The following is a 14,781-nucleotide window of genomic DNA, read 5'->3' as shown; positions in this document are numbered from 1 at the left end:
AAGGATGGTTTAACATAAGAAAATCAATCAATGTATTACCGCACATTAACAAATCAAAACAGAAAAATCAAATGATCATCTCAGTAGATGCTGAAAAAGCGTTCAACAAAATCCAACATCACTTTTTCATAAAAACACTTCAAAAGGTAGGCATTGAAGGAAACTTCCTCAATATGATAAAGAGCATATATAAAAAACCCACAGCCAGCAGAGATTCAATGGGGAGAGACTGAAAGCCTTCCCTCTAACATCAGGAATGAGACAAGGATGCCCGCTGTCACCACTATTATTCAACATTGTGCCAGAAGTGCTAGCCAAGGCAATCCGGCAAGACAAAGAAATAAAAGGCATTCAAATTGAAAAGGAAGAAGTAAAACTGTCATTATTTGCAGATGATATGATCTTATATCTGGAAAACCCTGAGAAATCGACAATACAGCTACTAGAGCTAATAAACAAATTTAGCAAAGTAGCGGGAGACAAGATTAATCCACTTAACTCAGTAATGTTTCTATACGCTAGAAATGAATGAAGTGAAGAGACACTCAAGAAAAAGATACCATTTTCAATAGCAACTAAAAAAATCAAGTACCTAGGAATAAACTTAACCAAAGATGTAAAAGACCTATACAAAGAAAACTATGTAACTCTACCAAAAGAAACAGAAGGGGACCTTAAAAGATGGAAAAATATTCCATGTTCATGGATAGGAAGGCTAAATGTCTTTAAGATGTCAATTCTTCCCAAACTCATCTACAGAGTCAATGCAATCCCAATCAAAACTACAACAACCTACTTTGCAGACTTGGAAAAGCTAGTTATCAAATTTATTTGGAAAGGGAAGACGCCTCGAACTGCTAAAAACACTCTTAAAAAAGAAAAATGAATTGGGAGGACATATACTCCCTGACTTTGAAGCTTATTATAAAGCCACAGTAGTCAAAACAGCATGGTACTGGCACAAAAACAGACATATTGATCAACAGAATCAAACTGAGAATTCGGAGATAGACCCCCAGAACTACGGCTGACTGATCTTTGATAAGGCCACCAAAGCCACTGAACTGGGACGTAACAGTCTTTTCAACAAATGGGGCTGGGAGAGTTGGATATCCATCTCGGACAGTTGGATATCCATCTCCAAAAGAATGAAAGAGGACCCCTGCCTCACACCCTACACAAAAATTAACTCAAAGTGGATTAAGTATCTCAATATAAAAGACAGTACCATAAAACTCCTAGAAGATAATGTAGGAAAACATCTTCAAGACCTTGTATTAAGCAGCCACTTCCTAGACCTTACACCCAAAGCACAAGCAACAAAAGAAAAATAGATAAACAGGAACTCCTCAAGCTTAGAAGTTTCTGTACCTCAAAGGAATTTGTCAAAAAGGTGAAGAGGCAGCCAATTCAATGGGAAAAAAATTTTGGAAACCATGTATCTGACAAAAGACTGATATCTTGCATATATAAGGAAATCCTACAACTCAATGACAATAGTACAGACGGCCCCATTACAAAATGGGCAAAAGATATGAAAAACAGCTCTCTGAAGGGGAAATACAAATGGCCAAAAAACACATCAAAAAATGTTCAGCTTCACTAGCTATTAGAGAGATGCAATTAAAGACCACAATGAGATACCATTTCACACCAATTAGAATGGCTGCCATTAAACAAACAGGAAACTACAAATGCTGGAGGGGATGTGGAGAAATTGGAACTCTTATTCATTGTTGGTGGGACTGTATAATGGTTCAGCCACTCTGGAAGTCACTCTGGCAGTTCCTCAGAAAACTAGATATCGAGTTACTCTTCGATTTCAGTGATTGCACTTCTCGATATATGCCCGGAAGATCTGAAAGCAGTGACACGAACAGATACCTGCATGCCAATGTTCACAGCAGCACTATTCAGAATTGCCAAGAGATGGAAACAACCCAAATGTCCTTCAAAAGATGAGTGGATAAATAAAATGTGGTATATACACACAATGGAATACTATGCGGCAGTAAGAAGGAACGATGTCGTGAAAGATATGACAACATGGATGAACCTTCATGACAGAATGTTAACCAAAAAAGCCAGGCACAAAAAGAGAAATACTATATGCTACCATTAACGTGAACAATGAAAAATGTAAAATAAATGGTTTACAATGTAGAATGTAGGGGAACTAGCGATAGAGAGCAATTAATGAAAGGGAAACGATAACCCAATAAGAACAGATAAACTATCATGGGTAAATGTTACTTTCTGGGAATGCCCAGAAATGACTATGGTTTATTAATTTCTGATGGGTATGGTAGGAACAAGTTCACAGAAATGTTGCTGTATTAGGTTATTTTCTTGGGGTAGAGTAGGAACATGTTGTAAGTAAAATAGTTATTTTAGGTTAGTTGTCTTTTTCTTACTCTTTGTTATGTTATGTTTTTTTTGAAATGTAGTTGCATTTTTTTTTAATTTTTTTATTTTTGATATAATTTTTAAAAAAAGAATTAATTTAAAATAAAAACAATGAAAAAAATATGCAGAGCCTCCTTTAGACAAAGAAGGTCACTATATAATAATAAAGAGACAAAGAAGGTCACTATATACTAATAAAAGGGATAATTCAACAAGAAGAAATAACAATCATAATTGTCTATGCACCCAATCAAGTTGCACCAAGGTACATGGGACAAACATTGGCAAAACTGAAGGAAACAGATGTTTCCGCAATAATTGTGGAAAACTTCAATACATCACTCTTTCCTATAGATAGATCAACCAGCCAGAGGACCAATAAGGAAACTAAAAACCTAAACAATGTGATAAATGAATTTGACTTAATAAATATAGAACATTACCTCCCAAATCACCAGGATACATATTCTTCTCTAGTGCTCACAAAATTTTCTCCAGAATAGATCATATGCTGGGCCATAAAACAAGCCTCAATAAATATGAAAATCCTTAAATTATTCAAAGCACATTCTCTGATCACAATGGAATACAATTAGAAGTCAATAACCATCAAAGGTTTAGAACATTCACAAATATCTGGAGATTAAACAACACACTCCTGGACAAGCAGTGGGTTAAAGAAGAAATAGCAAGAGAAACCGCTAAAAATCTAGAGATGAATGAAGCTACAAAATGAAGAGCAAACTAATCCTAAGCCAAGTAGAAGAAAAGAAATAACGAGGTTTAAAGCAGAAATTAATGACATGGAGAATAAAAAAACAATAGAGAGAATAAACAACACCAAAAGTGGTTCTTTGAGAACATCAACAAGATTGACAAGCGCCTAGCAAGGCTGACAAAATCAAGAAGAGTGAAGAACCAAATAAGCAAAATAATAAATGAGAGAGGGGACATTACTGCAGATCCCGAAGAAATTAAAGAAATTAGAGAGGATACTGTGAGCAACTGTACGCCAACAAACTAGATATGTAGAGAAAATGGACAATTTCCTGGAAAGACATGAATAACCTAGGATGACCAGAGAAAAATAAAAGACCTCAAAAAACCTGTCACAAGCAAAAAGATGCAAATGCCCAGGGCCAGATGGCTTCACAGGGAAATTCTACCAAACTTTCAAAAAGAACTGACACCAACCTTACTTAAACCCTTTCAAAACATCAAAGAAAACGGAACACTATCTAACACATTTTATGAAGCTAACATCACTCTAATACCAAAACCAGGTAAAGATGCTGTAAGAAAGGAAAACTACAGGCCAATCTTCATCATGAATACAGCTGCAAAAATTCTCAGAAAAATACTTGCAAAGCAAATCCAAAGACACATAAAAAAAATCATACACCATGACCAAGTGGGGTTCACTCCAGGCATGCAAGGATGGTTCAACATAAGAAAATCAATGACTGTAATAACAACACATTAACAAATCAAAGGGGAAAAATCAAATGATCATCTCAATAGATGCTGAAAAGGCATTCAACAAAATGCATCATGAACTACTTTGGCTGACCCAACAATAGGAGACCTCAACAAACAAATCACAAGCTAAGAGATCCAATCAATCATCAAAATTCTACTAAAATAAAACCTAGGGCAAGATGGTTTCACAAGGGAATTTTACCACATTTCCCAAAAAAAACTGACAGCATTCCTGCTCATTCTTCCAAAAAATTGAAGAAAAAGAACACTACTGTTCTGGTTTGTTAATGCTGCCATTATGCAAAACACCAGAAATGGATTGGCATTTATAAAGGGGGTTTAATTGGTTAGAAATTTACAGTCTTAAGGCCACGAAATATCCAAATTAAGGCACCAACAAAAGTGTACCTTCACCAAGGAAAGGCAGATGTCATCTGGAACACCTGTTAACTGGGAAGGCACATGACTGGTGTCTGCTGATCCCAGGTTGTGTTGCAGCTCCTCTCTCAGCTCCTGGGCATTCTTCAATATGTTGCTTTTGGGGCATTTTGTCATCTCTAACCTTCTCTGGAGCAAACTCTGGGGTAGCATCTCCGAAGTGTCCGCAAGTCTACTTTCATCGGCCATCTCCAAAATGTCTCTCTCAACTGCTCTAAGTTCCTTCTGATTGTGAGTTCTTTATAGGACTACAGTGATTAGATCAAGACCCACACTGAATGGGTGGGATCCATATCTCCAAGGAAATAATTTCATCAGAAAGTTCCAACCACAGTTGATTGACTCACATCTTCATGGAACACTCAATCAAAAGATTCCAACCTAGTCAACACTAATACATCTGCCCCCACAAGACTGCATTAAAGAACATAGCATTTTGTGGAACATAATACATCCAAACAGGCACAACTACCTAACGCATTTTATGAAGCTAACATCATTCTGATACCAAAACCACATAAAGACACTACAAAACTACAGGCCAATCTCCATAATGAATATAGATGCAAAGATGCTAAACAAAATACTTGCGAATCAAATCCAAAGACACATTAAAAGAAATATACACCACGACAAAATGACATTCATTCCTGGCATGCAAGGGTGGTTCAACATAAGAAAATCAATTAATGTAATTCAACACATTAACAAATCAAAAGTGAAAATCAAACGGTCATCTCAATAGATGCTGAAAAAGTGTTCGACAAAATCCAACATCCCTTTTTAATAAAAACACTTCAAAAGGTAGGAATTAAAGGAACCTTCCTCAATATGATAAAGGGCATATATGAAAAACCCACAGCCAGCATAGTACTCAATGGTGAGAGGCTGAAAGCCTAGCCCCTAAGATTGGGAATGAGACAAGGATGCCTGCCGTGAGTCACCTCTATTATTCAACATTGCGCTAGAAGTTCTAGCCAGAGCAATTCACCAAGACAAAGATATAAAAGTTATCAAAATTGGAAAGAAGTAAAACTGTCATTATTTGCAGACGATATGATCTTTTATTAGAAAAATCCTGAGAATTACACCATAAAGCTACCTGAGTTAATAAACAAACTCAGCAGAGTGGTGGGAAATAAGATTAATGCACGTAAGTTGGTAATGTTCCTATACACTAAGTAATGACCTAACTTAAGAGGCAATCAAAAAAAAACAAAAAAAATGCCATTCACAGTAGCAACTAAAAAAAAAAATGAAGTACCTAGGAATAAACTTAACCAAGGACATAAAAGACCTCTACACAGAAAATTATTTTACTAAAAGAAATAAAAAGAGACCTAAATAGATAGAAAGATACTCGATGTTCATGGATAGGAAGGCTAAGCATCGTTAAGATGTCAGTTCTACCCAAACGGATCTACAGATTTAATGCAATTCTAATCAAAATTCTAACAACCTATTTGCAGACTTGAAAAGCTAGTTTTCAAATTTATTTGGAAGGGAAAGGTGCCTCAAATTGCCAAAAACATCCTAAAAGAAAAGAATGAAGTGGGAGGACTTACACTTCCAGACTTTGAAGCTTACTATAAAGCTACAGTGTTCAAAACAGCATGGTACTGGCACAAAGACAGGCATATTGATCAATGGAATCGAACTTGGGAGTTTGGAAATAGACCCCCAGATATACAGTTGACTGGTTTTTGATAAGGCCCCCAAATCCACTGAAGTGGGACAGAAAAGTCTCTTCAACAAATGGGGCAAGACTTGTATAGCCATAAACAAAACAATGAAAGAGGAGCCCTACATCACACCCTACACAAAAATTTACTCAAAGTGGATCAAAGTCCTCAATGTAAGAGACAGTACCATAAAACTCCTAGAAGATAATGTAGGGAAACAACTTCAAGACCTAGTATTAGGAAGTAGCTTCTTAGATCTTACACCGAAGCACAAGCAACAAAAGAAAAAATAGATAAATGGGAATCCCTCAAAATCAAAAGCTTCCATACTTCAAAAGAATTTGTCAAAAAGGTGAAGAGGCAGCCAACTCAATGGGAAAAAATATTTGGAAACCATGTATCTGATAAGAGACTGGTATCTTGCATATATGAAGAAATCCTACATTCAATGACAATAGTACAAACAGCCCAATTATAAAATGGGAAAAAAGATATGAAAAGACATTTCTCCAAAGAGGAAACACAAATGGCTAAAAAACACATGAAAAAATGTTCATCTTCACTAGCTATTAGGGAGATATAAATCAAGACCACAATGAGATATCATCTCACACCGTAAGAATGGCGCCATCAAACAAACAGGAAACTATAAATGCTGCAGAAGTTGTGGAGAAATTGGAATGCTTATTAATTGCTGGTGAGATTGTATAATGGCACAGCCACTCTGGAAGACAATTTGGTGGTTTCTCAGAAAACTAGATATTGAATTATCCTATGATCCAGCAATTCCACTTCTCAGTATTCAGAGAAGAAACAGAAGACCTCAACCAACCAATCACAAATAAAGAGATCCAATCAGTCATCAAAAAGCTTCCCACAAATAAATGCCCAGAGCCAGATGGCTTCACAAGGGAATTCTACCAAACTTTCCAAAAAGAACTGACACCAATCTTATTTAAACTCATTCAAAACATTGAAGGAAATGGAAGACTACCTAACATATTTTATGAAGCTAACATCAGTCTATCAGCTATCATTATGCCTAGAAGTCACCTACAAAGAACCTCTTTTGTTTTTCAAATGTGGACTTTCTCTCTCTAAGCCTACCTCTGCAAATAAATTCATCACCATCTCCCTGACATGCGACAGGACCCCCAAGATGAACAAGCCTGCCTGGTGACATGGGTCAATCAAGGGATTGAGAATGCCATTGTAACTAAAAGGAGGACAAGAAAGGCAACAAAAGAAGGTTGTAGTGGCTAAGAGAATTCAAATAGAGTCAAGAGACTTTCTTGGAGGTTACTTCTACGCAAAGTTCACCTAGAAATGCCAATTGACCACAATATGACAAGTCCAAGTCAATAGCAGTCCTGAAAACCTTAAAGAATATCCAGATCCCTGTCTGAAATTCAATAAAAGTTTCTCTCAGTAAGTTTATTTTTCCCAAACTTAAATCCTTCAGAGAGCTCCTTGCCAGCTAAGTCCCAAAACCAAGAGGCAATAGCCTCTTCAACAACATCAACCAGTTGCGTCCCCTTTTCCCATAATGTTGACATCCCTTTTCTACATAAACAAATTAGGGTGGTCACTGCCTAGACATCCCTGAAAATCGGGGAAGTGATTAAACTAGAGGAAGGGGTAGCAACAGACAAGATGGAGTTTAACAAAGGATTATGAATACTGACTCTTTATATAATTTTCTTTTTCTTGGTTGCTAGGGTATTAGAATAGTTAGAAGGAAAGAATTGAAATGGTGGAACTGTAACCCATAGCATCCTTTGAAATTAAATTGTAATTTGAAAGCTATATATGTTATATTTCACAATAAGGAAATGACTGAAACTATGGTACTGTAACTCATAACATTTTTGGAAATTTCCTATATAACTACTTGTTAAATTGTACTTTGAAAGTTATTTATCTTTTTGCATATATGTTAGATTTCACAATAAGGAAATAACTGAAACTGTGGTACTGTAACTCATAATAACTTTGGAAATTTCCTATACATCTTACTTGTTAAATCATACTTTGAAAGATACTACCTTTTTGCATATATGGTATATTTTATAATAAGGAAATAACTGCAACTGGAGAATTGTAACCTATAATATTCTTTGAAAATTTGCTCTCTACTTGTTAAGTTGCAGTTGGAAAGTTATCACTTTTACATATATATGTTATACGTAACATATATATGTAAAAGAATATGATAAAAAAAAAATAGGATCACATTAACAAGACCTGGGGCTAGGATCTGAACATCCCTCTTTGGGGGACACAATTCAATCCATAACAGAGGTTACCATATTGGCTGGAATGATTGATCCCAGTTAGAAAACATAACAAGGAGGATTATGCCTGGAATCCAAGAAATTTTTTAGGATACTATAATAGTTTCCTATGGCTGCTGAAACTTGGTGTCTGAAAAAAAAGATATTCTTTCACAGTTCTGGAGGCTAGAAGTCTAAATCTATGTATCAACAGGGCCATGCTTCCTCCAGAGGGACTAGAGGAGATTCCATTCCTTGCCTCTTCCAGCTTTTGATGGTTGTTGGCATTCTTTATAGCTGTATCACTTCAATCTGCCTCTGTCTTTAACATGGTCTTCTCTTCTGATTGTCTCTTCTCTGTGTGTCTTATACGTCATTGGACTTAAGACCTACCCAGATAATCTAGGGTGATCACATCTCTAGACCCTTAACTTAATTAAACCTGCAAAGACCCTTTTACCAAATAAAGTTCACAGGTCTGGGTGGTTAGGGCATAAGTATGTATCTTTTGGAGGGGCCACCAGTCAAATCATTATAGGCATCATTAATACTACCATAACCAGTGAAAACAGTTGACTACAGAAATTTAACAGGCAAGACAACTAAGGGTGCAGACCTTTCAGGAATGAAGGTCTGGGTTACTTTCTCAAGTAAACACAAACACAACCATCTAAGGCACTGACTGAAAACAAAACAAATAATGGGTAGTGTGCTGCTTTGAAGCTGTTATGTACCCCCCCAAAAAGGCCTTATTCTTTTAATCCATTCTTGTGGGTGCAGACCTGTTGTGGATGGAACTTTTTGATTAGATTGTTTCAATTGAGATGTGACCCACCCAATTCAAGGTGGGTCTTAATCCTTTACTGGAGTCCTTTATGAAACAATAAAATGCAGAAAAGGACAAGAGAACACCCAGAGAAGCTTAGAAAAAAAGCCTCCCAAGTTGCTGAGAGCCACTGAACCATGAGATGAAAGCAACAAAACCTGTGAGTGAAGGACCAGGAGATGACTGTCACACCTTGTTATCTGACAGAGGAACCCTGAATGCCAGCAGCCTTTCTTCAGGGAAGGTATCATCTTGTTGATGCCTTAAGTTGGACATTTTCATGGCCTTAGAATTGTAAATTTGTAAGCTAATAGATCCCCATTGTAAAAGCCTACCCATTTCTGGTATATTGCATTCAGCAGCTTTAACAAACCAAAACAGGTAGTGATCAGGTACAGAAACAATATAAGCTAAACAAATTTTCTTCCTTGCCTTGTGTACCTATTTATAAGTATTACTAATTTATTTTTTTTCCTTTCTTTCATTCCTCTACTATTTCATATAAGATGTTGTTTGTGGTTAACCTTGTAGTTTGTTCATTAGATTACAGGCTATCAAAGAAAAATTGTGACTGCACTGACTAAACTAAAAACATGGATGACCACTATTAAGAAATGAATCTAGTGACTGATGGCATTATATCAATCTCTCAGTCTATTTCAGTCTGCTTAGTTTAGGGAAATGGTAAATGTATTTGTGCATGACATAGTTGCACCATGTTAGGCAGAAGCATCATGCTAGTCATGCTACTGTTGTTTGGATGTATGACTATAGATGAATGACAAAGGGGCAGACTGTACTAGATTATCTGTTTATGAATATCATATCCATTCATTCTTACACTCTTCTACAAAGAGAAGAAACCTACATTTCCCAGTATCTCTTGCCATCAGTGTTCAAGATTAGTTACTGACAAAGATATATGTAATATATGAAAGGCACAAGAGAAAGAAAAACTACTTTTTTCTCTGTTGGCAGGTGTGGGTAGGATTGGAGCATCCAAGAATCCCTCATTTGGTGCTTTAGACAGCAAACATCTTTAATAGCAGAATCTTGTAACTTCTGAGGATAAATCCACCTGAGTCCTGAGATCTGCAGCAGCAGTTTATCAGGTTTTCGGGAATTAATCAGAGAATCACTTGAATGCAACGTTCATGTCTCTTCAGTTTCTTTTAATCTGGAACAGTTTCTCAGTCTTTCCTTGACTTTCATTATCTTTATAATTTTGAAGATTCCAGGTCAGTTGCTTTATAAAATGGACCTTGTTTTGGGTTTACCTGACTTTCCTCATTTCAGAATCAGGTTATACATCTTTGGGTATAAGGAAGTGATGCTGTGCTCTTCATTATATCCTATCCGCTGACACATGATTTTGATCTGTCCCACCACTGATGATGCTCATTTTAATAATTTCATTGAGGTGGTGCCAGGCTTCTCTCCCCTGAAAGTCACCCTTTTCTTTTTGTAATTAATAAGTATATTGTGGGAAGTAATTTGAAACTAAGTAAATATCCCATTCCTCACCAATCTTTCAATTTATTCACTTATTTATATCAGTATGGACACATCATCATTTATTTTAATGGGTTGTAATGTTATTATCATTATTGTAAAGCTCAACTTGTCCCAAATTTGGCCAATTTGAGCCCCTTCAAGCTGATTTCTGTGTACTTCTGACATGACCCCATCATTTTTCAAGCACTTCTTTAATTTCTGGTACAATAAGATGTTCTAGGCTCATCTTGTAATTTTCCTGTCCTAGTCTTGGAACTAGCCATTTCTCCAAGGAAGGGCTGGTTCCTTTATTGGAGAAAGATGTTTAGAAGACAAGATTTGCAAGCAAGGTATGCTCATTCCTACTGGAGTTATCAATGCTCTGAGACCCTTTCAGAGAACAGTTACGGAACATATGTGTATATCACATGTTTCTATATATGTGTGTGTACACATATTTACATCTCCATTTCTGTATCTGTATATATTGAAATCATGTTCACAGAGCTACCTACAGTCTCTAATCTAATACCATAGGTTTCATTTTTGTTTTCTCCCTTTCCATATTTATAACTCCCTTATCTGAAAATGAGTAATTTGGCTTTCATTATTGTTAATATATTTACTTCTTTGATCAATTCCCCATATAGAACCACTCCCATTGCCACCAGTGAAATACACTGCCCCTCCCCTCACAATCTGCAGCCAACGTGGGTACTCCTTCTCATCCTGCTAAGGTTCCATCACCATGGATCAGTCCTGCACCACTATGCAGAAGCTTCTTCACCTTGCCTGAGCTTTGAAACCCCACTCTAGGCTTCTGTCCCTACTCCCACTTCCAGCATGGAAGCCTAATACCTGAAAGTCAGTCTTCGTCATCTTTACTGCTGAGTCTTTCCAGAGGTTGCATTAAGTCTCTCATTCCCAGCATTAATCCTATTCTACTCAGAATACTTAGAATAGCTTCTTTTGACCAAATCCTAACTGGTACAGTCATTAACCATTGGTTTACACCTTCATGGAGCAAACCATTTTTAATATCCAACTAAAATTTGCTCCCTTGGATTTAAGAAACAAAATGATGTCCAACTGAAAAATATCTGTATCTAAAATGTATTCCCTTATATGTGAAAGTTTCTTTATTTTAGGCAAGGGCACAAAAAAACTGAAACTATGAAGAGAACCAACTATGTGTAAGTGTTAATCATAAGGTAGAGTAGTGCCCTGAGCATCTATTTTGGTCTGTTCAGTATCTTCTCCCCATCTTTTATTAAAAAAAGAATCCCACTTTTCTTCTAAAAAATTATCCCACCTCATTACAGTCTCAGTAAGATCATCAATGAAGATGACTCTCAGATGACCACAACTTTAGATTCGCTCCTGAGAACTGGGATCGTAAGTAAACAGTTGGAGCCATGTTACTGAGAGCAGCACTTTACTTCTTGCTACTAGTAAAACTTGGTGGATCAGCACTTCCTGTTGATTTTGTGGCCACACTTTCTGTTGTCTGCAATCAAAAAACTCTTCGTAATATACTGACACTATAGAAACTGACCCTAACCCTAACCCTAACTCCCAAAAGGTAAAAACCATATTACATTTCACAAAACAATGGAAATATAGAGTGTGGATAGATGCTTTTAAAACAGCACTACCTTAAGGAAATCTACAATCTACCATTTAAATAAGGAGATCTCTTCCCAGAGCCATTTACTGCTAATACCTAAAGATAAAGACACACAAAGGGAAAACTTAACTTACTATAGTTGTAATAAACTTCCTGAAGTCTCATTGTTATATACTCAGAACACTTAAAATCTATTACAAGTCTTTCATCCAATCATTTATTTTTAACATAATACAGTTCTGCTAATTATCAGTTCATCTTTATCATAGAGCAGTTTTACAATTTGAAAAGCAGCACTTTTTTTTACCCGAATAAACATTTCCAATTCAGATTTTCTTCTTTTTTCAATTTTTTCCACCTCAATCTGGCAAGTGTGGCAAATGTATAGATGATTGACAGCTGGTCCTCCTCCATACCTAAAGCATGAAAAATTTAATAATTAAAATTATGATTATCTTGAAGATGAGTGACACTCTAGGAAATCTGCTTCTAACTTCCTGTCGATAGCTACACCTCCAGCTAAAAGTAAATCTCCATCAAAAAATTCTCAGTCATACTTAAACTAATGTAAAATCAAATAACAATATAAGTCTTGACTGTAGGTTGTTGAGGGTCAGTGACTATATCGGTTTATTGCTTAACCTGCTGCATCTGTATTTCCCTTATAGTTATTTCTGCTATAAAATACTTCAGCAGTAACAATGAAACAAACTAAAACAAGTTGCCTTCAAAAATTAGCAAAAATATATATCTTAGTTATACACATATTTGAAGTCAAATTTAATGGAATGAGTTATTTTTAATATTCAAGTAAGGAAAACACAATTATTGAGGAAATTATGATGCAAAATGTTTTTAAATACTAAAATTTGAAACTTTAATCCTGGGATTGTATAAACAGGTAAAACTTTCAGTGTTAGGAAATGCAAAATTCTTTTTAACAATATACTTTAATAAGTATTTAATAATATCCTCCGCACAACTAGATTTGCCTCCTTCTAAGAGTACGTGAACCTGCACTATATTTAACAAAATGGGAATGGGTTTGGAGTATTAATGCAATGTGTGGTGGTTTTATTTTTTAGGGGGTTGTGGGATCCAGGAGTGTGGTTGCTGTTAATATTATCTTCTTGTTATGTCTATTAGGTAATACGTGAAATACTGTACATGGAGCTGATGCATTGTGGGATCAGATGTCAACCCTAGCTAGATTTTATTTATATACTGTACATATGTGTGGAGTTTTTGCAAGCTTGTTGTGAGGTTGAACCCAAGGATCCCAGTAGCAGCAAAGTTCAATGTTATGCTTGATTGTGCCTCAGTTGTCCCCAGCAAGCATGGGAGTGGTGGGATAAGGTGGGCCATTGAGCAGACTAAATAAATCAAATAATTAACATAAAAATAATAATAATATATAATCCCCATGTAAATAATTTCACACTGACTTTCACATCACAGCATGAAATATTATACTGTCTGGTTTAAAAAACAAACCTGCTATATAGATTATCCCAAATGTTCTGAGGCAGCATCAAAACCAGGTCTTCGATATAACTAGCTTTACGTGGAGGAATACCTAAAAAAAGTTTTAGACAGGTCTGTATCATTCTTTAATTCCTTTATATAACTTGCAAAGGTTAAATTCATTTTTTGATAGCTCATTAATCACTACCATTTTTCAATCATTATTCTCAACATCTCAACAAAACAGGATGAAAAATAAGCTTTGGTGATTATGTTTCCTAAAGATAACCGTATTTTTTTAAACAGTTACACGGAAAATTCAGTTAACCGAGACCTTCAAATATTTATCTTTATTAACCCTCAATTTATAATCTAAATTTGTACTGGGGAAATCAAATTATGAATAAAAAACAGTTCTTTCCTTCACAGAGCTTATGAGCTAGCAGAAGAAATGAAGCCCTAAATAAGAAATGACATATAATAAAAGACAGATAGATAAATGGCATTATAAGTTTTGTGGGGATTCAGAACAGGAATATCCTATGTCAACAGCTGGAGTCCTCTTCCAATCAAGATGGTGGAGTAAGATGCTCAGGGCTCCATCCCCCACATAAGTTTTTAACAACCAGCAAGAACTGGCAGAAGTATCTTTCTCAGAGCTCCAGAAAACCATTAAAGGACTGCGGTAACAGGGTGAGCATGTAATCAAGAAAAAGACATCTTAAAAGCAGTAGGATATGATGGTGCCACTGGAAAAATGGACAGGTTAATTAAATGGTGGATATTACTCCTATTTATTGGTCATATCACAGGACATTTTCTAATTCCTTGTTTTCAACATACAAAGATAAAGTTTGATGTAAGAGTAAGTTTATTTGGTTACCTAATACAAGGACAACTGACACCAAAATGTTTACTGTTTTTTTTAATCATATCAAAAATTTTTAAAAGTAGTAAATAATATCATTGTTTTTGAAACTAGCTAGATTTCACATTTTGGAAACTGTTGCAAACCTAATAAAAATTATAAAATTTTAATTACAAAAGTGCAATATAAGAAAATAATAAAGCCAACTAATAAAGCCACATAAA

The 14,781-nt window shown here is 35.7% G+C and overlaps 1 protein-coding gene across 5 annotated transcripts in view; it reads right to left on the bottom strand.

Moving 5' to 3' along the window:
- USP33 (ubiquitin specific peptidase 33) overlaps positions 1–14,781 on the bottom strand; it is a 106,746-nt gene that overhangs the window by 19,170 nt on the left and 72,795 nt on the right. For all 5 annotated transcript variants that reach the window (XR_005215334.1, XM_037826872.1, XM_037826874.1 and 2 more), the window contains exons 20-21: positions 13,720–13,801; positions 12,533–12,641 (exon numbers count right to left, since the gene is read on the bottom strand). Coding sequence is in view for 4 of the 5 variants with exons in the window: in XM_037826872.1 (XP_037682800.1) it covers positions 12,533–12,641; positions 13,720–13,801 (191 nt within the window). In the remaining variant the exon portion in view is untranslated. The remainder of the gene's footprint in view (positions 1–12,532; positions 12,642–13,719; positions 13,802–14,781) is intronic.

Source organism: Choloepus didactylus, chromosome 2 (assembly GCF_015220235.1).
Source record: "Choloepus didactylus isolate mChoDid1 chromosome 2, mChoDid1.pri, whole genome shotgun sequence".
Lineage (NCBI taxonomy): Eukaryota > Metazoa > Chordata > Mammalia > Pilosa > Megalonychidae > Choloepus > Choloepus didactylus.
This window is presented reverse-complemented; position numbering and strand designations above follow the sequence as displayed.